The sequence below is a fragment of the Canis lupus genome, chromosome 23 (genome assembly GCF_011100685.1).
Source record: "Canis lupus familiaris isolate Mischka breed German Shepherd chromosome 23, alternate assembly UU_Cfam_GSD_1.0, whole genome shotgun sequence".
Classification (NCBI taxonomy): Eukaryota; Metazoa; Chordata; class Mammalia; order Carnivora; family Canidae; genus Canis; species Canis lupus.
The window spans coordinates 16323769-16347904 of record NC_049244.1 but is presented as its reverse complement, the minus strand read 5'-3'; the positions used below and the strand labels follow the sequence as shown (position 1 = coordinate 16347904).

Below are 24136 nucleotides of genomic sequence, written 5' to 3'. Positions count from 1 at the left end.
GAGAGAGTATGTGCTCAAAGGGGAGGGGAGGGACAGAGAGAGGAAGTGAGAGAGAGAATCTTAAGCAGGCTCCATGCCCAATATGAACCTGATGCAGGGCTCGATCTCATGAACCTGAGATCATGACTTGAGCTGAAGAGTTGGATGCTTAACTGACTAAGCCACCCAGGTACCCCATAAAGAACATTTTTTAAAGTGACCTGCAATAAATGTGACATTTTAAAATCTTTTTCATCTATTATATTTTCTATTTAAAATATTTAATAATAAAAATAAATTTAAAAATTGATGAAAATGATGAAAAATGCAAACATTGAAGAATCCACTACCTTTTATGACCTTTGTATGAATAAAGAGAACACTTGGGAAATTTGCCAGTTCTCAGTGTTTAGATCATAGGGAGATGGCAAAAAAAAAAAATGCTTATGAGAAGTACCATCTAGTACTGTAGTGCCACCTTATATTTGTGGAATCACATTGTGTCTCTAAAGAAGGGGTTTGTAATCATGAGGAGGTATTCTAGATAGAAAATGAAGTATCTCAGGGAGGTTTTAGGTTACCCTTCCCTGAAAGAGTTACTGCCTATCTGAAACCTCCTATAAATGGAATGAATGGGGCTCCAGAGAGATAATGATAAGTGGGAAGGAGTGGGATTATAAAGTCAGGTTAAGCCAGACATAGGTCTGGAAGTCCTGGGAATTGGGAAAATCTGTGGAAATCTGTGGAAACTCTGGGGTCATCAGAAGGTTTTCCATAATCAATGCCATGATGAGTTAGCAAGGGTTGTTAAAAGACATAATCTAGCTAAGGTACACAGAATGAACCGGAGAGAAGAAAGTCTGCAGGTCTGAATTAGTTCCGTGAGGAGGAGCTACAAAATCAGTCTAGATGGGAAAGAATGTGGGCCTGCTCAAATATTGCTCAAATATGTTGACGGTGAGGAAAGAAAGACCTATGGTATTAGAGAAGGTTATACAACATGACAAGTTTAGGAAGTGAAATGCAGAACTGATTTGAACATGATTGAGATGATAGCATGAGTCCTGAGAAAACTGAGAGAAATAAGGATGACAAAAGGTAAGTCTTTTCTAATATGCTGAGTTTGAGTTATCTATATGCTATTAACATGTTCAGTAGGAAGCTGGAGATGCAAACCTGAAACTTGAGAAATTAAAACTTGAGTAATATTTCAGAACCCTCCACATAAACTGCAACAGTTACGTCTCTGAAAATGGATGGATTCTTTAAGAGAAAGGTCACAGAGAAGGCCGTGGACTTCAAGATTGAACATGACGGAAAAGTCAAGGATTTAAAAGTGGAAGAGGGTTAATCAGAGCAGGAAAAGGTAGAATTCATAGAAGAAGTAGGTGAATATAGTTTTAATCTGGTGCATAGAAAAAGACTTTCAAAAAGGACAGCTCAGGGCGGGGAGGGTGGGCAAAAGTGTTGGATACCCCGGAAAGGCAGATAATGAGGGCTGAGGAGAGGTCCCAATGTATTCAGCTTCCAAATTCATTCACAGAAGCTGCAATTTTAATGATTTCCTACTTGTCTCATCTCTTGACAATAAACCTCCTCTTGGCAAATGTGATTCTGTTTTGCATAGTGGAAAATACACATTTCCCAGGGCACTGAGCTTCTCGACCTCCCCTCCAATAGCCTTTTCTAGAATACCGGATATGTCCAATTGGTTACTTTACGTCCAACATTGTTCCCCAGACCACTCCGAGGAGCATTTCACTCTACTTGAACAGGAAATATAACCATTGATGACCATTTGTATTTTCCGTAAGAAAGCTCATAGATGCTTAAGCTTTTTCTGAGACTCACAGTCCGTGGTACTATTATGGGATATCTAACATCTATTGACCACCAACTTATGCCATGCATTGGCTACCATTTCTGTAAGTATTCCTTTGTTTGATATTGACAATAATACTGTAAGTTGGACATTACTGAGAATCATTGTTCCCCATTTTCTTGAATGGTCTCCCAAGACTGTTTATTCCTCTTATAGTAGAAGGCAATATCTCTGTAGCTTTTAAAATTGAGAAATGGCCTACTATTGGACCAAGGGATTAAAGAATCAAAACTAGGAAAGCATTTCAACACTAAAGAATAATATGTATCGGGTCATATATCACTTGTTCTTCTGGTTTGTTACAATTATTTGAAATGATAAATTGTAGGGAATTTCATCTAAATGAGATAAAAATCAAACTCCTTATATAATGAGAAATATAATTTCTGAGAGTAAGGGATTTTTTAAAAAGTCAATTGTTGGGTCCAAGTACAGTTAAAACTATTAATTTGAAATTTGACATAGTGGTTTAGCTATCATCCCTTGCATCTGGTTTATCAGAAGTTGACAGTTTCTTCTTTTTTGTTTTTAACCTTTGTCTGAGAAACCTATTACCATTTATATTTATATTTAAGCCCAACCTATGAAGTAAAAATAATCTATACATTTGAGAAGGTGTATTTCAACCTGAAAGGAAACAGGCTATAAAATTTTTTATGGCTGGTAATTTTTATAATTGGAATACTATATACTTTCTAGTATAATTAATGAAGAGTTGGGATATTCATATCTTCTGAACATCCAGGTTATGTTGCCCTCTTAATGATAAATGAAGAGGCTGTCATTAGCAATATTTCACAGCTGGGTTGTAATTGAAATTTTTTTCTTTTTTTTTCCACCTCAGAGTTTCCCCCCCTTAATGACTTCAGAGTATAATAATACATAGTTTGAAATAGAAATATAGTAGATGATGCCATGCACTTTGTCACCTGCAAGCCCTGAGTCAAAGAATGAATAGAAGAATAAATTGAAGGATGGTTGAAGATGAATCAAGTGTTAAGAGGTGGGCTGTAGGGAAAAGGGAAGGTAAGGAGGAAGGTTCAACCAGCAGCCTTTCTTCAGATCATAATGACTGCAGATCTATGAGCCATTAGTCTAGTGGTTGTAGACAGTTTCAAAATTCAGGAACCAATGAGCCAAATCAGATCAAGCAAAGTGTGTTAGTTTGGCAGGAAGCAGAGGCTAGGGAAGCTAGTGGACTTAGAGCTAGAGAACCCAGTCTGGACCTCAAGAAGTAAATGTGTAAGCCAAAGAAAATACTGGCACATGCCAGATGAAAGCATGGTCAACAAAGCCTGGAATGGAAGTCAGCTACATAGACAAATTGAAGGTGAGATCCAATCAATAAGGGAGGCCATGCACAGTAGCTGGAAGGAGTTGAAATGCTCCTCTATAGAGTCTCAGATCCTACTAGAATGAAAGGAAACTTACAGGATGTCAGGCTACCATTTATCCCATGAATTGTTTAAGCTTTTACGAATAATTAAACTGAATTAACTTTAAACACAAATCCAACATATACCAAGCAGCAATTCTTGGCAGACACTGTGTGAATCATCAGAAATACAAAAGTGAGACATGTCACCTAAACAGTAAAACCCATAGGGAAAGAGAAAGACTTGAAAAACAATAAAAATAAAATGGTAATATAAAACAGAGATATGAACACAGTGTGTGGAATCATCATTAAAATACTCTGAGAGAGTAAGGGAAGGCTGCCCAGAAAAGAAGTATGTGAGCTGGGTAGGAAATAGACTTTGCCAGTCAGGAAGGCATGAAGTATGACAGTGTCTGAAGTGCTCCAGACATGGTGAAAATATATGAGTATATTGTAAGATCTATGGGAGTTAGAAGGAGGGGGGCTGAAGAAGGGTAAGAGGGAGAGGGATAAGCAAACTGAGGTTAGATAGAGGCAAAAAAGCTGGTGGTTAGACTTATCTACAGGGCAAAGGTTCTCAAAAGGTAGTCCCAGGATCAGTTTCATTAACACCGCCAGGGAACAGGTTAGAAATGCAAATTCTCAGGCTTTGCCCTAGCCCTACAACATCAGAAACTCTAGGGGTGGAGGAATGTGGCGAAGAGATGCCAATCTGTGTTTTAACAAACCTTCTAGTCGATTCTGATGTACAATGAAATTTCAGGACCACTGTCGCAGGGAGAAATGAGACTGTAGGGAACAATTAAGTGAGTGACAAGGTCCTATTTTCTTCTCAGGTTGAATACTAGTCCAAGTATGAAGGATGGACTAGATTACTGGCTGAAGACCATAACTATTGCAGAATTCAAGAAAGAAAAGCTGAAAGCCAAATATCTTTAATGAGAAAATATGGGTCAGAATTTGATATGGTGGTTAAAAAGCTACTTTAAGGTCTGGCAGCAATTTGGAGTTAATAATTAGGGGAGGACTAATCTTGAAGTACTACTGTTTATTTTTAAAGTTTCTCATACCTTTAATTTCAACCTTTTTCTGTTTTTCTCTTATTTTCTACATAATTGGACAAAAATGGCAGCACTACTTCCATAACAGGAGTGCAGAAGACTGAAAGGAGAGTGCCCCAGTACTGCCTAGGGTAGGATCCCCTAAATCTTTGTGTCTATAGTAAACCCTGGACATCTTTCTGTTATGGACTGAATCACATCCCCCCAAAATTCATAAATTGAAACCCTAATCCTCAATGAGACTGCATTTGGAGATAGGGCCTATAAGGAGGTCATAAAAGTGGGACCTTAATCTGATAGGACTAGTGTCCTTATAAGAAGTGGAAGAGACACCAGAGATTCCTCTCTTTCCCTCTGTCCCTCTCTCTCCCAACCCTCCTGCATGTGTGGGAAGAGGCCACGTGAGAACACAGCAAAAAGATGTCCCTCCAAGCTAGGAAGAGAGATTTCACCAGTGATGCACCCTGATGGCCCCTTGATCTTGGACTTCTGGTCTCCAGAACTGTGAGAATATAAATTTCTTTTGTTTAAGCTACCCAAACTGTAGTATTTTGTTTTGGCGGTCTGAGCTGACTAAGATACTATCATGGTAGAAAGAGCACAGCCTCTGAAACCAAACTAATGTGGACTTGTATTTCAGCTCTACCGTTTATTAGCTCTATTTTGTACCTTGATTACTTCTTTGTAAAATATAGACCAAGAAGATAATATTGCTTCCTCTTGTCATTTATTTATTCAGCAGTTATTTATTGAGTGCTTTATAGGTACTCAACAAAAAATTGCTATGCTCTGAAATTGCAATAGTTGTCTGAAGTTGTCTGATTAAAAAACAGACATGGCCCTTTACTTCTGGAGCTTATGATACAGAGAAGGACAGTTAATAATGAATGCATCTCACAAATTCACATTATTTTGTAATTGTAATTATGATTAGTGCTACGTGCTAAAGAGACATGCCTTACCCAAGGCTATGCCCCTTCCTAGGGCAGCCTTCTACCAATGATTGATCAATGCAGGATTATGAAGCCCAGCACCCTTGTTCCAATTCAGGAGAGTTCAGAAGGTTCATCCAGCTTCAGAGCTTGACTAGGTTTTTGTTAGGACTATTTATTCCACAGTTCTATAGTCCTGTTTCCTTCTTTTCTCTCCCAAAAAGTCTTGACCACCAGAGCTCTCCCTAGCAAACTTCCTGTGTGCTAATCTCCACTTCAGAGCCTGCTTCCTAGGGATCCTACGTGCAATAGCAGAATGGTATGCAATAAAAGTAAACATGCTCTACAATAAGGATGGGAAGTCAAGAATCATTCTTTAGTTGAGCCTGGGGAGTGGCATATGGGCTCTTGTAGCCCATCCCTCATCTGTCTGCTTACAAACCAGGAGCCAGCAAGCCCAGAACCAGGTTGGATGAGGCAGGTGACATTGCTCCTTGTCCTGACACACACCAATCACAGACATTGTTTTGAGCCTTCAGTAAGTTCTGTGCTCAAGTGTGCTGAAGCATGGCCTGAAATTGGAAGAGATGAAACATTTATACTTTCACTTTACTTATCCAGAGCTTAAGACTTAGTTGAAAATGAAAAGACTATGACACACAGAAGTAGGCAGGTAAATGGAAAGGACAAACAGCTTAGAAAAGTTGAAAAGAAAAAGGTAGGTTATTCAGTAAATACTTCTAGAAAAACAGTGTTAGAAGAATTGGTTAGTTATTTGGAGAAAAAAATTAGGTACTCATTTCCTACCAAAGAGGAAGAAAAGAAAATATTTGTAAAATAGCAATCTACTTATTAAGAAAAAAAAAACAGGAAACAAAACAAGAAATATAGAGGATAGGATGGGTTATCTCTAAGAATTAAATAATAGAATAAACAAAAGAATACTCCATCTGTACATGAGTCTGTCAAATTATTATTCATAAAAGTAAGAAAAAAACATTATAACAAATGCCACAAATAGTGTAGAAAAAGGCTTCATATACAAAAGCAATAAAGGGTCACCTGGGTGGCTCAATCAGTTAAGCATCTGCCTTTGGCTCAGGTCATGATGGAATCCTGGGTTTGAGTCCTGGGTGGGGCTCCTTCTCAGCAGGGAGCCTACTTCTCCCTCCCCCTCTGCCACTCCCCCTGTTTGTGCTGTCTCTATATATATCAAATAAATGAATAAAAATCTTTAGAAGAATCTAAAAATAAAAAAACAATGGATAAATTAATAAGAAAATGGTAATGGTTTAATTTAAAATGGGAAAGAATATGGAGAGAAAATTCATAGGACAATAAGTCTATTAAACATGCAAAATTTTATTACTACTAATAAAAATAAATAAGTTGTAACAAAATGCCTGTATCAATTTAGCAAATATATTTAAAGTGATTTTGCTTGTTGTTGGCAATTTATCCGCAATAATTAGCACAATAATTCCAATTCTAGGAATTACCCTTCAGAAATAAGCGGAGCTAAAGATGAAAGCTTTATTTTTAGAATATTCACTTCAGTGTTATTTTTAAAAAAGAAATTAGAAATAACCTAAAATTTCAACAATATATAAACAGTGAAATAAAGTGTGGTACCTAGACACAGCTCCCAACAGGAAAAGAACAAATAGTGAACTGGAGTAATCCTGGAGACAGTGGGATTTTTGTGTGTGTGTCTGGATGTTTATGTATTCTCGATGACATGGTGCATAGTTAGGGAGAATTTGATTAACTCTCAACCAGGAGAGGGTGATAAACATTTGCAAAGCACCAGAGAAGTTAAGAATGTAAACTCTGGATCAGATTTCCATGTGTTCTCATCCAGTCCTATTGTTTGTATGCTCGTATTCTATGGGCGATGGGGGAACCATTACAGGATCTTGAATCAATCTGAACAATGTCTGTGGGTGGCAAGGAGCAGGGCCCAACCTGAATCAGTTTAAACAAAAAGTCAGAAACAAAGAGCAAGTGCTCTTTTAGTCTAGATTATGTGCAAGTGGATTATCTTGGAATATCATCCCAGGGAGCAGAAAGGAGAGACAGGGAAAAGTGAAGCAGGGAAGGAGGGAAAAATGATGCACTCATGTTTTTGTTTTTTAAAAGATTTTATTCACTTATTTGAGAGAGAGAGAGAGAGAGAGAGCGCGCATAAGCAGGGGGATCGGCAGGCAGAGGCAGAGGGAGAAGCAGGCTCCTCACTGAGCAGAGAGCCTGATGTGGAACTCAATTCCAGGACCCTGGGATCATGACCTGAGCCAAAGGCAGACCAGTTTAACCATCCAGGTGCCCCAATACACTTGTGTTTTAATGAGTGTCCCACTTTACAGGTGACTGGTACGGAATACCATGACGCTATTGGAGGGTTATTATAAAATGTGCTTCAGAGCTGTCTTCCCAAAGAATAAAGTGGGACATATTTATCTATTGGATTCCATTCACTATTGATCAAGGTGGCTCCACAGTCATTAACTTCCCCTGCACTTCTGTATATATGTGTACATGTGACTGCTCAGAGGGTCCCTATGGGTGTTTCATGCAGTAGTGTCAGAAAGGTACAAGGTACTATCAGCTTGCACCTGTGTGAAGGTGTTTGAAGTCTACAAAGAACTAGTGGCCACATGCAAGAATTGAGGTTAAGAAGATTTGGAGTCATATATAAGACATGTCTTATTTTATATGAGTCTTTGGTGATTCAAAGAGCCAAGACCTAGAAAGCCAGGAATAGAGATCATTCTCAGAGCAGCTCCAACCAGAGGTTCAAATTCTATATGGATTTTCTCAGTTTTGAATCTCTATACTTTTTTGGTTAGGCATCATCTTTCCTGTCTCCTTAGAGACAACTTTCTTTACCAGGCACAAAACTCATCTCTTAATGGCTTCTACATTTTGCATTTTACAATCTAGCCTCAGAAAACAAACTGATACACACAGCTAATATTTCCCAGGCAAAAATTCATTGGTCTACTTCAGGCCATGTATCTATTCTTGGACAAATGAGTATGGCTAAAGAGAGATGTCATATAAGGACATGAAAACATTTGTAGGAATGTATAATAAAGTAGGGGAGGAGCAGTGTCCAAAAGAACAAGATGTCAAGCAGACAGTCCCATAAATATGTATATCGTGTTCTAAGTGAGGGGTGCCTTGACCAGAAAACATATCTTAAAGAATGTAAAACCTGAAAGTTGTCTTTAGCCAAAGATGAGAAATAGCAAAATAGAGTCTGAATTATGGTGGACATTAGTGACAGGAGGAGTTTGGAAGTGATGCTAGGGAGAAATAATCAATAGACTATGTGACCCACATTAATTTCACATGATGTCCCTATATTCTCTATTAACAGTATCCTATGCAACAAACATTTACCTTGCCAGATGTCAAGTCTTCTGAGAGGTTCTACAATGGTGCTTAAGACAGTTTCTCTCCTCAAACAGCAGAGTCATGTGGCTTAGCAACAGCAATATTTCATCTCTGTGGGGAACCCTTCATCCATACCTTGGGATGCCTGGCTCCATGACATAGACTTTAACTAATGGAATAGATCTGTGTAAACATTCTTCTTTGCTGAAGGTCAAGGCCTGAGCTTTTGGGAGGTCTTCATTTACCTTTAATATCCTATTGATAAATATACAGGAATCAATGACATAGGATTGTTTTGTCTGGGCATAGCACTAGTGAGAAAGCATCAGAAGTTGGTAGCAATTCTCAACGTTTGATTTTTATCTCCTTCTGTGTCTATGTGGCTCCAAACTAATAGTGGTCAATCTAGCTATTTTAACCATATTTGTGGCTCTTGATGGTTACCCCGTGCCTATTCTATACAGCAAAATGCTGTCAACTATGACTCCATTGTCTGTCTCTTGTTGAATAATAATTTTTAAAGAGTTACTTCAAATATAAGCATTAATGTTTATATTTATCTCCTATCTTCTGTAAGTCAAAATTTATTTCTCCCTTGAGGCTCCCACATCATCTTCTATCATGTTGGACTGTAATTACTTGTTTGTGTGTTTGTTTTATGCCTCCTGTACTGTGAGTTCCTTAAGGAACTAAAGAAATAAATCTTATTTATTCCAGGGCTCAGCACAGTGCATAGCACATGGTAGGTTCCCTTATTTGGGGGAAGAATGGGTAATGAATTCAGGAAGTTTGTCGTCTGTCAGTTTAACAGTGCAGGAACATCTGGAATACGTTGTTAGAATTTTCATTAACTTTATTTCCTCTAAACAAGTAAAAGATCTTTGAGATGTTTTCAGTGCAGCTGGCCATCTAACCAGAATGCCACTGCTCTTTCAGACTCACTATACAAGGGAAAGCACTTCTGTATTTGTTTGTCGAGTTTGCCAGAACCTGTGAGAAATTCTACAAAGAATCATAGCATCTGCATAAGACCAAGTAAGAGAAATCTAATATAAGTCACGTCATCATCTTATTATTTTATTATCTTTTTTAAGTATTCTTCAGGAATAAAAGCCTGTGACCCCAGAAAAAATTTTGGTCTGTCTTAAAAGAGGCCACCCAGAAAACAATTCACAGTAAAAGCAAAACAATAAAATATAAAAAGCCTTCCACAGAGGTGAGAGGTGATTTTTTTTTCACACTTTTTTTCTCACCTGATAAGTGATAGGGCACACTGCTAAATCTCTTTTGTTCATTTGGAGGGTGTTCACATAATACTGATTTAAACATATTATTACCCAGACTTCAGTTTTTTTTTTTTTTTTTTTTTTTTTATTTATTTTTTATTATTTTTTTATTTATTTATGATAGTCACAGAGAGAGAGAGAGAGGCAGAGACACAGGCAGAGGGAGAAGCAGGCTCCATGCACCGGGAGCCCGACGTGGGATTCGATCCCGGGTCTCCAGGATCATGCCCTGGGCCAAAGGCAGGCGCCAAACCGCTACGCCACCCAGGGATCCCCAGACTTCAGTTTTGAAGGCAGAGTAGCTCTGAAGTATTGCATAGAAAGAAAGAAAGAAAGAAAGAAAGAAAGAAAGAAAGAAAGAAAGAAAGAAAGAAAGAAAGAAAAAAAGACAGACTGAATATAGTGCAACGGTTCAAAAGGACACTTTTCTAAAAGTAAAAGATAATCATCACAATAACAATTGCTAGAATTTAGCAATGGCCTATCATGTGCTGGAAACCACTTATCACTGTTTGTTACAGGTCTTCTTTAATGCTCAAATCAATTATGCAGGGATGGTGTGATTGAGGACACTGAGGCTCAGGAGGAGACACAGTTTACCAAATGTAAATTAGAAGTAGGAAAGCAGATATTAGTTATATACAACAACATGAATGAGTCTCATGGCTATTGAGCTGAGCAAAAGAAGCCAAATATAATATACTACACTGTATGTACTATGTACGTAAATGTAAATGTACATAATTTACATAAGTTTGAAACTAGGCAAGACTAATAAATTCTCATAGAAGTCAGGAGAGTAGTTATTTTTATGAGGAGGGTTTCACTAGGAGGAGGTATCAAGGAAACTTCTGGATGACCAGAAATGCTCTAAGTCTCAACATAGGTGTAGTTCAAAAGCATATACATACATAAGAACTCATTCAGCTGCACAAAGATTTATGTTCTTTTCTATATATAAGTCATATCTCAATAAAACAGCTAAGAAGTAAAAGAAGGCAGGAGGAATTAGAATTTAACTCTGTTTAGTTCCACAGCCCCTCTGTTCCCACTACACACTCTTTCAGAAATCAGTTTCAAGTTTCTAGGTTTAACACAGACATTTTTTCTGGGATGGTGCACAGAAAAGTTTCCACAGATACTTTCTAAACCATTGCAAGTAGATACACATAGTGGATAATGTAGAGTACAAGCAGGTTGTTTATGAAAGAATGATGTAGTAAACTGGAACTCGTCTATCAGGGGTTTCATGAACTTAATGAATGGGAGGAGAAATAGCCTAGGAGCAGAAAGCAAGTTAGGAGTCTATTGTAAATAGCTCTGCAAAGGTAAGTAGATCTTGGACTAAGAGACACAACAGTGCGGTTGGCGGATGAAATAAAAAGATTAGTTAAAGAGCCAGGTGAGTGTTATGATCAGTTGAGTGTGGGCAATGGGGGACAGACAGGAGCTGACCGAGGTGGCTGGATGGACCAAGCCTATGCAAGGCAGAACCTATTCAACCACCAGAAAGACAGGGACAAAGTGTATCACTCTGGGGAAAGGCTAAAGCTAGGCAAGTTGTCAGGGCTCTAGCTAAGTGATTTGGGATTTCAGGAAGGATTCTGGTCCTTGTAAAGTATACTGTTTTATGGGCTGAACTGTGTCCCCCAAAATTCATGTGTGGTAGTCCCAGGCCCAATACCTGAGAATGTGACTGTATTTGGAGATAGAGTCTTTAAAGAGGTAATTCAGTTAAAATGGGGTCATTAGGGTAGGCCCTAATCCAATATGACTGGATTCCTTATTTAAAAAAAAGGAAATTTGGACTTAGACACCCACATCCTGAAGACTGTGTGAAGAGACAGGGAGAAAATGGCCATTTGTAAGCCAAGAAGAGAGGCCTCTGAAGAAACCAAACCTACAGATACCTTGATTTTGGACTTCTAGCCTCCAATTGTGAAAAGAAATAAATTTCTGTTATTTAAGCCACATTCTGTGGTATTTTGAAATGGCAGCCCTAACAAACTAATATTGTAAGTGTCAATCTTGACCTGAGCCCATTCAAATGAGGGAAGACACAGGCCCTAGGACACCAGGAGCTAAATCATGCAGCTCAGAAAGCAGACAGGGGCACCAGGGACCAATGGATAGTGATCTTCTAGCCAAGAACTAGTTCCAAATTTCATATATTGGTAGGGATGGGCTTCTAATATTCTTCCAAATGTAATTCTCATTGGCTCAAAGACAGAGCAGAACAGAGCTATAGATGAAAAGTCTTCAATTCTGACATTGGGTAGAGTTGGAAGCAAGCAGGGGCTGGCTATCTCAGCCTTTAAAAAATAACTAACTGGGTATCAACATAGAGCAAAAAGGTATGCTAGATCTAGTCAAACTGATGCAATCAATAAACAATTAAGATATTTATTTGTATCTGCAAATTTTTTAGATATTAGACTAAGAGATATGTATATGTGTGTATTCATGTCTAGTCTACATACTAATAGCAATTCACTTCTCTTGGCTTTTGCATGCTCTGCCACAGATCAGCTGCTGTCCTTACTCCCTTGGGTCACTGTAATTTCCTCCTCACCAGTCCCTCTGCCTCAGTATTGCTCCCCAGTGATGAGGATCAACAGCAGATCATTTGAGGCATGAATGGGTGTATTGCCATGATTTTCTCATTTGTCCGTGTATGTTTGCCAAGGAACGAAATCACCTAGAAATCCTTCTTGACTCTGTTCTAGTTTCCTAAGTCCGTTATGAGGAATGGATTCTTCCACTCCAGGTACTTTCACATCCATCCTTTTTTTTTTTTTTCTTTTTTTACATTGTCACATATTTTAATTCAGGCTCTTTTCAGATGCTGCCTGAACTCCTGCAAAAGCTCCTTAGCATTCTGCTTAACCTCTGCCTCCCTCCTCACCACCTAGATATATCCTACGTAAAAAATCTTTAAAAGATATCACCTTGACCACAAGGCCATTTTTTTTTACTTCTTAGTCTTTAACAGCCCCTGACTGCTTATAGCAACAAATTCAAACACTCCTCAGCCTAATGTTTAAGGCTGTGGGAATCTGGCCTCTTCTAACATTTTCAGTATCTTTCATAACTAGCTTCCCAAATCCTCAAATGAATGGTTTCAGGCATTGCCCTCCACTATGCCGGCTACACAGCCCTGCTTCCTACCCCTAGCGTTTGCACGTGCTTTTATTCCCTAACTTCTATCTTTTCCATGCCTCATTTGTCCTTCAAGAACACCTTCAAATCCCAGACACTTTGTTTACTTTTCTCCTAGTGTGATATGCATCCTTCTCTGTAGACACATGCTACCCATCTTTCAAGTTCAGCCATAATTTCTACTGCATCTTTGAAGTCCTTCCTAACCACCCACCCTGGCATTTACCCCTTTGTGAAAGGCTCCTGTGGGGCCATTAGGTACCAGATATTATCTGAGCCCTAGAGGTCATGCTTGGATAAGACATATTTTCTCATTTCTGGGACAACGTGCCCTCCTCCTCTTTCTGTTCCTATTGCAGTTATTGCTCAAAGAATTGTCCATTAATAATGTGATATCTTAGGACATTTCTTCTCTTTTGAATTACCAATTATGTTTTTATGATTTAACTTCTAATAAATGACTTATATTCCCCAGGTATGTTATAAAGACTTTGCCCCCAAATGATCTCATTTAATATGAGACAGAAGAGGGGCATCCTGCTATGTACCAGGCACTGAGGTGCCAGTGCTTCTCACAGAGTGCTATGTCTAGAAGTCCATTTTATGGGACACATAAAACCCATGATTTTACAGATATTATTATGTAGGATAAGGCTAAAGTAGATAGTACCCATGTAAGTTTAAGTGAGTTGATTTAAATAAAAAATATTAAATAATAATGGTTCAAGTGATATGCAGTTATGGCAAAAACTGTAGCAGTGTTTTTTCAATGACCAAAACAGTGTTAAATGATATTACATTTATTCCTCACAATGATCTTACAAATTAGAAACTGAAGTCCAGAGAAACATTGGGATTTATTTAAGTCACAAAGCTAACAGGTTTTGATGCAGGATTCAGATAGAGGTATATAGGTCTCTGACTAAAGCTCTCCGTGATGCCCTTTTGCATATAGGAAGATTTAGTTTTATTACCTAAGTGTGAGAGTCTGGCTTGTGTTTTTTATAACTCAGCTCATCTTAAAAAGATTTATTTTCTAGACGAAACTCTCCACCTCCAGAAAAATAAAAGGGGCACCAGAATGAATTTGGTATGTTTCAAACCACATTTATAAAACACACAAGAAAACAGACCTGCTTTCCTGCCTGGTTGAGTGAAACATTAATTCTTCACCTTGGCATCTCAACCTACAGCTGTAATAAGGGCCGTTATGCCCAAATAGGCCCTTAAACGGAAGACCTGCTGAGCAGAGACCCACTTTCCCAGCCCTGCTCAACTGCGGCTGCTTTTTCTGCCAACTGACCAGGCTGAAGCAGCAGCAGGGGAGGAGGGACTGCAGGTAGGTGGGGAGGGGATCATTTTGAAAGCTCTAAATCCCTCCCAGGGAAGAAGCAGCTGCTCCTTGTTTTTCTAACATCTGTCCCATCTGTCCCCGGCTGCACCTCACCCTTCGGGGGCTCGAACTAGCTAAACGTGGATATGACAAGGAGGCATTTCTGAAGGCTGGCTGGTGAGTGGAAATGAGCATAATTGCCACAAGAAAGTTTCTTTTATCGAGAAGAGGGCATTTGGGATTCTTCAGGAGCATAGATACCATCTTCCTTCATTTTTCTCAAACACATACAGCTTTAACGGACGGAGTCTGCATGTGTAACATCACCTCAATCAGGCTGTGCGCCCTAAGGATACTATTTCCTAGCGCCCAGTTATTTTATTTTATTTTATTACTTTATTTTATTTCCCCTCCAGGGGAGCCAGAGGCTGCTGCTTCGTGAGACAAATAATGATACTCGCAGACTGTACCACCTCCATAGTAGAACAAACAAGCTGTGCCTATCTCGCCTGTGCGGTGTTTATCACATTTAACAGCGTGCTGCTTGCATCTGACTCCCCTGCCAACAGGATACTCCTCGAGACCAGGGACCTTATTTTTATTTAATTACTGTGGCTGGAACCGGACATAAAATAGACATTTATGAATGAACGTTAACGAAGAGAAAATAAGGGAACGGGATGATTCATTCGTCCTCCCAAGGCGGACGTGGAGGGAGGGGCTTGGCCGTGAACCGAACCGCCACGTAAGGCGCCCTCCCACAGGCCCCAGCTCCTGCTCGGGTCCCCGCAGACCGGAGTCTGGAAGCCGCCGGCGTTCGCGCTCCTTGCAGGGCCGGGCTGCGCGCGCCCGAGAGAGCCCCGCCCCCAAAGCGGGCGAGGCCACGCCCCCTCCCGGTCCTTCCCGCGGAGGAGTCGGTTCCACTTCAAGTACAGGCTTCGGGGCGGGGCCAGGGGGGCGCAGGCGCAGTGGGCGGCGGAAGTAGCGACGAGGGGAAGAAGGAGGCAGGAAAGGGGCCGCCGCCTCCGCCGCCTCCGCCGCCTCCTCCGCCTCCCGCGGGAAGCTCCCGGCCGCCGCGCGTGCCGCCCGCTCAGGCCCCTCCCCTCCCCGCCCCTCCCCGCCCCTCCCCCGCCCGGGAGCGGCCAGGCGCTGCTTTCCTCTCCGCCCGCCGAGATGGCGCTCGACCCCGCAGGTACAGGGGCGGGACGCGGGGGTTGAGGAGTCACGGCCGGGGTCCCTAACCGCGGCCTTGCAGCTGGGGGCGGGCGCAGCGCTGAGGTGCACCGCTGCCGCCCACGTCCGCTCACCCCGGCGGCCGCGCGCCTTGTTGCCTGCAGTCTCCGGTCGTCCCGCGCCTCAGGGTCAGGGTTAGGTGAAGGGCACTGGGTTTGCTGTCCAAACTCTCGTCCATTTGTGGCCTAACACATTTCCTTCTTAACGCGACTGGTCTTTTTTTTATCCTCTTTTTCGCCCCTCTGGGGCACCGACTCCTTTAAAATATCAGTAATCTACCTTAAAAGCGATAATCCAAAGGACCCATGATTGTGGCAAGAGTCAGATTTTTTTTTTTTTTTTAAGATTTTATTTATTTATTCAGGAGAGAGGCAAAGATAGGCGGAGGGAGAAGCAGGCGCTCTGCGGGGAGCCCAGTGCTGGACTTGATCCCAGGACCCGGGGATCACGACCTGAGCCAAAGGAGGCGCTCAACCACCGAGCCACCCAGGCGTCCCCAAGAGTCGGTTCCTTGAGAAAGGATCCCTAAGATCTTGATCAAAGTTATTTTAACTTTAGTGCTTCCACCCCACTTCTATTTGCAGCAGTAGTTTCAAGTTTCCCTCGATTTCCGGTCCTTACGGAAGCTCACCTGAGGTGTCTCTGCTTTAAGCTATTTATCTTACGGAAGCTCACCTCACCTCACCTCACCTCACCTCACCTCTCCTCACCCGAGATATCTTTGTAGGCTTTTCATGTAAGTATAGGAAACTTCCATCTTTGAAGGGAGTGGTAATTGGACTAATCCACTCCCTTCATTTTATGAATGCGAAAACTTCAGGCTTTGGGAGGAGTACTGGCTTCAAGCGTTTGGAGATTCAGAAATGAGAAAGTCACTTTGGTGGCTCTCAAGGAGAGCGAAAAGTGTATGCCTTCTAAAGAGGGCAGTGACATAAATTATGTCTTTGCTACCCTGGCTGCAGTGGTCACATGCGCTACGGAGGAATCGTGAGTGGAAGCAGGGAGATAGGTTAAGAGATGGTGGCAGTAGTCCAGGCACAAATAATACATTTACTGAACGCTTTATTATCAAGCTGAGTATTCTCGATTGTCCAACAACAGTGTGTGATGTGGTAGATAGTGTGCTTTCCCCTTGTGGGTTAGGAAACAGAGAGGATCAGGGACTACTCTAAAGCATGAGAATTTCTGGGACGCCTAATGATCTTGCCAATATTGGGCTAGGTGGTTGGATTAGACTTTATGAGGCTGTTAACAATTGATCTGGGCTTTTAAAATGTTTTTAATTTCTAAAAAATATTTTTATTTATTCATGAGAGACACACAGAGAGAGAAAGAGGCAGAGACACAGGCAGAGGGAGAAGCAGGCTCCATGCAGGGAGCCTGACGTGGGACTTGATCCGGGGTCTCCAGGATCAGGCCCTGGGCTGAATGTGGTGCTAAACCGCTGAGCCACGGGGCTGTCCTGTCCAGTTACTCTTAACCCACTGAAATCTCACGGTATGCCCAAGGCTAACCAGCTAATTGCTGGTAGAGTCAAGTCTGGAATAGAACTCTGTAATTTCATCTCCAGGTTGGTGTTACAGACCATGCCCTCCATTGGAGTATGTATTGATTAAACAAATACATGACTGCTTGTGATATGTTACAAGACTACAATGGTAAAAGAAAGAAGACAGCCCATCCCCATATACGCTTTGCCAGATGATGATAAACATGAAGAAAATAAAGTGTTATGTGGTAGGTAGTGAAGAGAAGACTACCTCAGAGTGGTCAGTGAAGAGCTCAATGAGGAAGTGTTGTTTGAATTGAAATCTGAAGGTCAAGAGGAAGTAGTTAGTGTGAAGAGGTAGAGAAAGAGTATGCCAGGCAGCCAAAAGTAGCAAATGCTTAAATATTTGCCTATAATGAGGGCCAGTGTGTGGTAGAGATCCATAAGGGAAGATGTTGGGAAAGTAGGCAGGAGCTAGATGCTGCAGGATTTTTAAGACTCTGATAAGAAATTATTTGGACTTTTCCTGATGTTATCAAAGCCTTTGGAGTCTTCTAAAGAGGGCAGTGACATAAATTATGTCTTTGCTACCCTGGCTGCAGTGGTCACATGCGCTACAGAGGAATCTGAGTGGAAGCAGGGAGATAGGGATACCTGGCTGGCGCAGCGGGTTGGCGCCTGCCTTTGGCCCAGGGCGCGATCCCGGAGACCCGGGATCGAATCCCACATCGGGCTCCCGGTGCATGGAGCCTGCTTCTCCCTCTGCCTGTGTCTCTGCCTCTCTCTCTCTCTCTCTCTCTCTCTCTCTCTCTGTGACTATCATAAATAAATAAAAATTAAAAAAGAAAAATAAAAGGAAGCAGGGAGATAGGTTAAGAGATGGTGGCAGTAGTCCAGGCCAAATATGATAGTATCTTAGTCTGGAATGGTATTAGAGAAGCTTGAAAGAAATATAAAGCTTATTCAGTTAATGTTTTGGAGGAGTGATTGAGAAGACCTGCTGTTGCATTGTAAAAAGGTGATGAGGGAAGTGAAGGCATTAACAATAATTAATAGATATTTTTTACTAACTGGATGGCAGAGATGGTCAGATTTAACAGCGTGATCATTGGAAACTTGTTAAAAGGGATGGAGGCAGGATTGGATGGGGAGGAAGAAAATGGAGTCAGCAAGTTGGAATTTTTAAAACTTTGCTGTTTAAATTCCAGAATAAAAGTGTATTGAAGCCAGTTTTGTGTTTTTTAACTTCATTTTTATTTGGTTCCTGAGTGGAAGCATAGGTTTACGTTTTGATTTCTCCTGCTTTTTATACAGTGCTATGTGCCCATACGGAGTAGATGTATTTCTGAGTAGATGAGCAGATATTTACATCAAATGAGGTTTACATAGCAAAGTCTGTTTTTCTACTGGTTTATGTTAGATTTTTAAAAATCTTTTTTTTTTATTAAGTTTTTACTTTTAATTCCAGTATAGTTGGCATACGGTGTTATTCATTTCAGGTATACAGTATAGTGATTCAACAATCCTGTGCGTTACTCAGTGCTCATCACACTAAGCGCACTTTTTTTTTTTTTTTAAGATTTTATTCATTTATTCGTGAGAGATACACAGAGAGAGGCAGAGGCTCCCCTGTGGGGAGCCTGATGTGACTTGATTCCAGGACTCCAGGATCACGACCTGAGCCAAAGGCAGATGCTCAACCACTGAACCACCCAGGTGCCCCAGACTAGGTGTACTCTTTAATCCCCATCACCTCCACCTGCCTACCCTCTGTTCTCCATAGTCAACAGTCTGTTTCTTTGTCTGTTTCTCTCTCTTTTTTCCCTTTCTTTTGTTTCTTAAATTCCACATGAATGAAACTATATGGTATTTATCTTTTTCTGACCAACTTATTTTGCTTAGCATTACCCTCTGTAGCTTTACCCACATTGTCCCAAATGGCTGAATATTCTTTTTTTACGGCTAAATAATATTCCATTGTGTACATATATACCCCACATCTTCTTTATCCATTCATCTATTGATGGGCACCTGGGCTGCTTCCACAATTTGGCTATTGTAAATAATATTGCTATAAACATAGGGACGCATGTATCCCTTTGAATTAATGTTTTTGAATTTTTGGGGTAAATACTCGGTAGTGTGGTTCATGGATCATAGCATAGGGTAGTTCTATTTTTAAGTTTTGGAGGAAACTGCATACTGTTTTCCACAATGCTGCATCAGTTTGCATTCCCACCAACAGTGCATGAGGGTTCTTTTTTCTTCATATCCTCTCCAATACTTGTTTCATGTGTTTTTGATTTTAGCCATTTTGACAGGTGATCTCTCATTGTAGTTTTGATTTGCATTTCCCTGATGAGCAATGTTGAGCATCTTTTCACATGTCTGTTGGTCATCTGGATGTCTTCTCTTTATCAGATGTGTCATTTGCAAAAATCTCCCATTCAGTAGGTTGCCTTCACTGGTTTATGTTAGATTTTTAAAGATCTATACAAGTTTGATCTCCATTTGGCAACAGCTTTTTTTTTTTTTAAGATTTTATTTATTTATTCATGAGAAAGAGAGACAGAGAAAGACAAAGACATAGGCAGAGGGAGAAGTAGAGGGAGAAGCAGAGAAGCAGGCTTCATGCCGGGAGCTTGACGTGGGACTCTTCCTGAGTCTCCAGGATCACGCCCTGGTCTGAAGGCTGTGCTAAACCACTGAGCCACCCGGGCTGCCTGGCAACAGCTTTTAACTACCTTCATAGGGTCTGTTTTTCTCAAGAAACTCTGAACCCATCAATGGAATGCAGGTTACATATTTAATCCTATAGGTAGTTTTATTTAAACTGTTTTCCTTTTTGTTAGTGTAGAGGTCATAAGGGCACTCTTTGTACTTTTATTAGCTGTAATTATGTTCATTATTTTCTCTTACTATTTGAATGTAGAGAGAAAAAGCTGGAAGGAGTCCACAACACCCAAGAAAAGTGGCTGCAGAAAGAGAATAATTTTTAAAAAAATACTAGTATGTGTACTATATGGGATGAATACTCCCAGATATTGAGATTTAATTTTCTAAGCCTCTGACATTTTAAAATAGTCCATAGACCGTTCTAATATGCAAATAGAGTAGATGAGGAACCACTGTTCTGAACTCTTCCACTTTTATTGACTTATTCTTCAGCTCTGTTTTCTTATCAGTCTAATCTATTTCCAGAGGAAATTATTCCTATTTTAACGATGAATGGAACCTTTGAGGGCATAGTAATTGTTCAGAAATATGTGGTATAGCTCATTCCCATATAATAGGACTTTATTTATTTTTCATCTATTGCAAGTTATATTTGCCAATTTATAACACCTTCTACAAGTATTGTGTATTTTAGAAATCTTGTCAGACTTAAATGATTGAAAATTTAAATGCTTGTGTATTTTGAATGCCTAACACATCGCCTATAGGAACAATTTTAAAAGTGGTGCTTGTTAAAGTAGAATTTTCAAAAAGGTAAAATTATCACTTATGCAAATACAAAATGAATATGTGTGGAAGATTTTCTTCAACTCATTAATTAGTGAGGGAAGCAGTAAAATGTAAAAAACAGTCCAAAAAGCATTTGAGAAGCTGGATGCATAGACAGTTTCATAGGTTTCTTGCTTAGATAAAAAATGATTGGTTTACAACAGGGCCTCTATACACTATAATCTTTGGGGTTATCTTTTCCTCTGGTCAGAAATTATTTTTCTTTATTCAACAAAATTCTAGACATTAACCTCCTCCCATAACGAGTTGGAAAAGGGCCTGGCAATGGAAAGTTAAGCTCAGGGCTATACTGAAAGAACACTCAGTTATTCCTTTGCTCTTCCAGATTCCAGATAATTTTCCAACATGACTACATTCCCCAATGACAACTTACAGAAACCTGGGCCTGATAATTTTGACTACTTTCCCTAATAACCAGAAGAGATTCCTTTCTCCTTTTTTTCTTGTACCTTTCCCTCTTTTAGCAGGGTAGCTAGTTCCCCTTCCTTCATCCATTAGTGTGGATTTGTTCTCTACTTTTGCGTGGTGGGGCAGTAGCAACCGAGAGGTTTCCTAAAGTGTATCTGTCCCTCTAAAGGTGTTTTCCAGAAATCTAATTAGGGGAGGAAGATGGGATAGCAAGAGCTCAGAGGGTAGAAAGTGCAGTCAGGAATTTTCACAACATTGCAGGAGTAGATGTTGGATGAAGGTGGGTCTTGGGAGGGTGTTCTCTTGGCAGTTCTTGGAGTATTTGGTATTTATGTATCTAAGTATGTATGTATTTATGTATGAGAGAGAGAGAGGCAGAGACATAGGTAGAGGGAGAAGCAGGCTCCATGCAGGGAGCCCAGTGTGGGACTCGATCCCTGGACCCTGGGATCACACCCTGAGCTAAAGGCAGATGCTCAACCATGGAGCCACCCAGGCATCCCAGGGATTGCTGAGGTTGTCTTAGTAGTTCTTGTGAGGATATAGGTAGATTAGCCTTAGGGGTAGTAGCGCTTTTTTAATTCACTGGAAATTTTTTTTTAAATAGTTTTTTTTTTTAAACATTTTATTTATTTATTCATGAGAGACACACACAGAGAGAGAGGCAGAGACACAGGCAGAGGGAGAAGCAGGCTCCATGCAGAGAGCCCTATGTGGGACTGGATCCCCGGTCTCCAGGATCACACCCTGGACTGAAGGCGGCGCTAAAGCACTGAGCCACCTGGGCTGCCCAAACTCACTGGACATTTTTAAGTTAAACATCTGAAGAGACTCTTCAAATCTTTTCTGAGCACCATGTGACTAATATGTAAAAGGTTACATAGCAGATTAGAAAAATTTTGATTTTATTGCTTCTATGGCTCTATGGTATCCACTTAGACATAAATTACATTGGTATTTCAGAGCTAAAAATCTGTTTACTTGTAAATTTTCTATATTTCTAAACTCGAAGTATATTTGTGATAGAAGTTGTGAGTCATGAATCATGAAATGTTTTGTAAATCAGCTTAAGGAGTTTGAATTTTATCCTGAGAACAATGGGAAGATGATACAGATTTTTAGGCAAGTAGAAATTTCCTTTATTTTCTGCTTACCTGACTTTTCATCAGATCCAGGTTATGTGTTCTCAGAATACTGCTTAAGTGGTGATGTGTCTCCCATGGTATCACATCTGGAGGCAATGTCTGCTCTCATAGGTGATACTTATTTTGATCACCCAGTCAGGGGCTTGTTCCATTTCCTTGTTTTTTCCTCTCGTAATTAATTAATAATCTCTGGGGAGACCATTTAAGACTAGGCAAATATCCATTCCTCATCAAAAAATTCCCCTTTGAATGTAGTATTATATATTGATGATTTTTGCCTGATTCAGTCTTTCCTAGAATGGTTGCAGAATGATGATCTTATAGCAATCTCTCCACATTTTTTAGTTGGTTGTTGACATTTTAATACAAGCCAGAGACCATTTTGTTTCTTATTTTCTTATTTGTAAATCTTTATAGATGTGGACTCATGAATTCCTATTTTTCCAGGGGTTTATAATTTGTTACTGCAGTAATTATTTTGGTGCTCAAATTTTCCCAGATTTGGCCATTGAGAGAGTTCCTTCAAATTAGCTTTCTGGGTCCCTGTGATATGCTCCCATCCTTTTTTGGAGCATTTCCCTTTTTTCCTCACATAGGTATTTCTGGCTTATCTCATACCTATTCTGGCCCATCCATAGAATTAGTCCTATCTCTGACAAACCCTGATTCCTTTCTATGGGCATGACACTAGAGACCAAGGTTGGGATACCATTTGGATATTTTACATGCAAGTGAGTTTTGAATTACGTGCTCTTAGGAAAAAACCTGTAAAGGGACTGAAGGGAACAGGAAAGGAAAGGAGAGGAAGCTGAGCAAGGATGTGGTTTCAGGGAAGTCTTGTCTCAATCTGATCAGTTCTGGTGCACCACAAATACAGGGTGCGTCCCACTTTGGAGGCCAGGGCACTGGGCTTTTGTGCCATCTGCCAGTCCCTGCCCACTGCAGAAGGTGGGAGAGGGGCAGCTGGAAAGAAAGCTGGAATGTGCCATCGTGCCGAGGGGCAGTCCTAAAAAGGTTGCAGGTGTGAGTGCTTCTATATTCTCCTGCAGGGAGAATTCCAGCTTTCTCCTCAAAATCATTTCCCTGAAGCTCCTAGGAACCTTTGTTCAGGTAGTGAGAATTTGGATAGTGGTAGGTCAGGTAGGAAGGGGTACTTGCACAGATGTGTAAATACACACAGGTGCATGTATGGGGTCCAGATGGAAAGTATCATGGGGTTGTGGTAATGACCTTTCCTAAGATACAGCTAACATCTGCCAAACTGTGCTTTTGTTTTTTTCCCTCTAGATCATTTTGGACATAATGTTCTTTCTTTTTAGAATTTACCCTCCCCATCCCCAAATCTGTTTAATTCTTGTTCATTTTCACACGTCACTTTAGAGTCACTTTACATAGGAAGCGTTTCCTGATTGTTATCATCCCGTAATCTTTCAAAAACCAATTTTAAAAATATTTGAAAATTTTAAAAACTACCGAAATATCAAATAACTTGGGTAGAGAGTTTTTCATTCTATTTTTTTTTAGAGTTTTTCATTCTAGATGAAAAAATATTTTTTTTTCCCTTGAGAAATTAAGTGAAACCTAAAGATGTGATTTGTCTGTTTGTATCCAATGATTTGAGAGATGAAGTATCATGTGGAGAATGAGAATATTTACCTGTGTAGTAAACTGAATATTTTTCATATGATTTCACCTCTGAGTTTAACAGAGACTAGATGATTAGAGAAGATAACCAGTTAACTACATCTAGACAGTAAGAGATTGCCCACAAACGAGAGTAGGGGTGAGCGCTGTCCTGTTATGGAAAAGCACCCAATTGAATTTGGAAATTAGTACTGATATCTTCTTGTTTTAGACTTTGCCCATTAGCCTTAGGCCTAATTCTAAATGGTATAATTTCAGGTTTGAGGATGAGGGGTACGGAGAATAA

The 24136-nt window shown here is 40.3% G+C and overlaps 1 protein-coding gene across 1 annotated transcript in view; it reads left to right on the top strand.

The window, feature by feature from the left end:
• The first annotated feature begins 1036 nt into the window (after positions 1-1036).
• Positions 1037-24136, top strand: part of CMC1 (C-X9-C motif containing 1) — a 99196-nt gene continuing 76096 nt past the window's right edge. The window contains exons 1-3 of the mRNA XM_038571344.1: positions 1037-1077; positions 14458-14583; positions 15171-15598. Of these exons, the coding sequence (XP_038427272.1) occupies positions 1037-1077; positions 14458-14583; positions 15171-15598 (595 nt within the window). The remainder of the gene's footprint in view (positions 1078-14457; positions 14584-15170; positions 15599-24136) is intronic.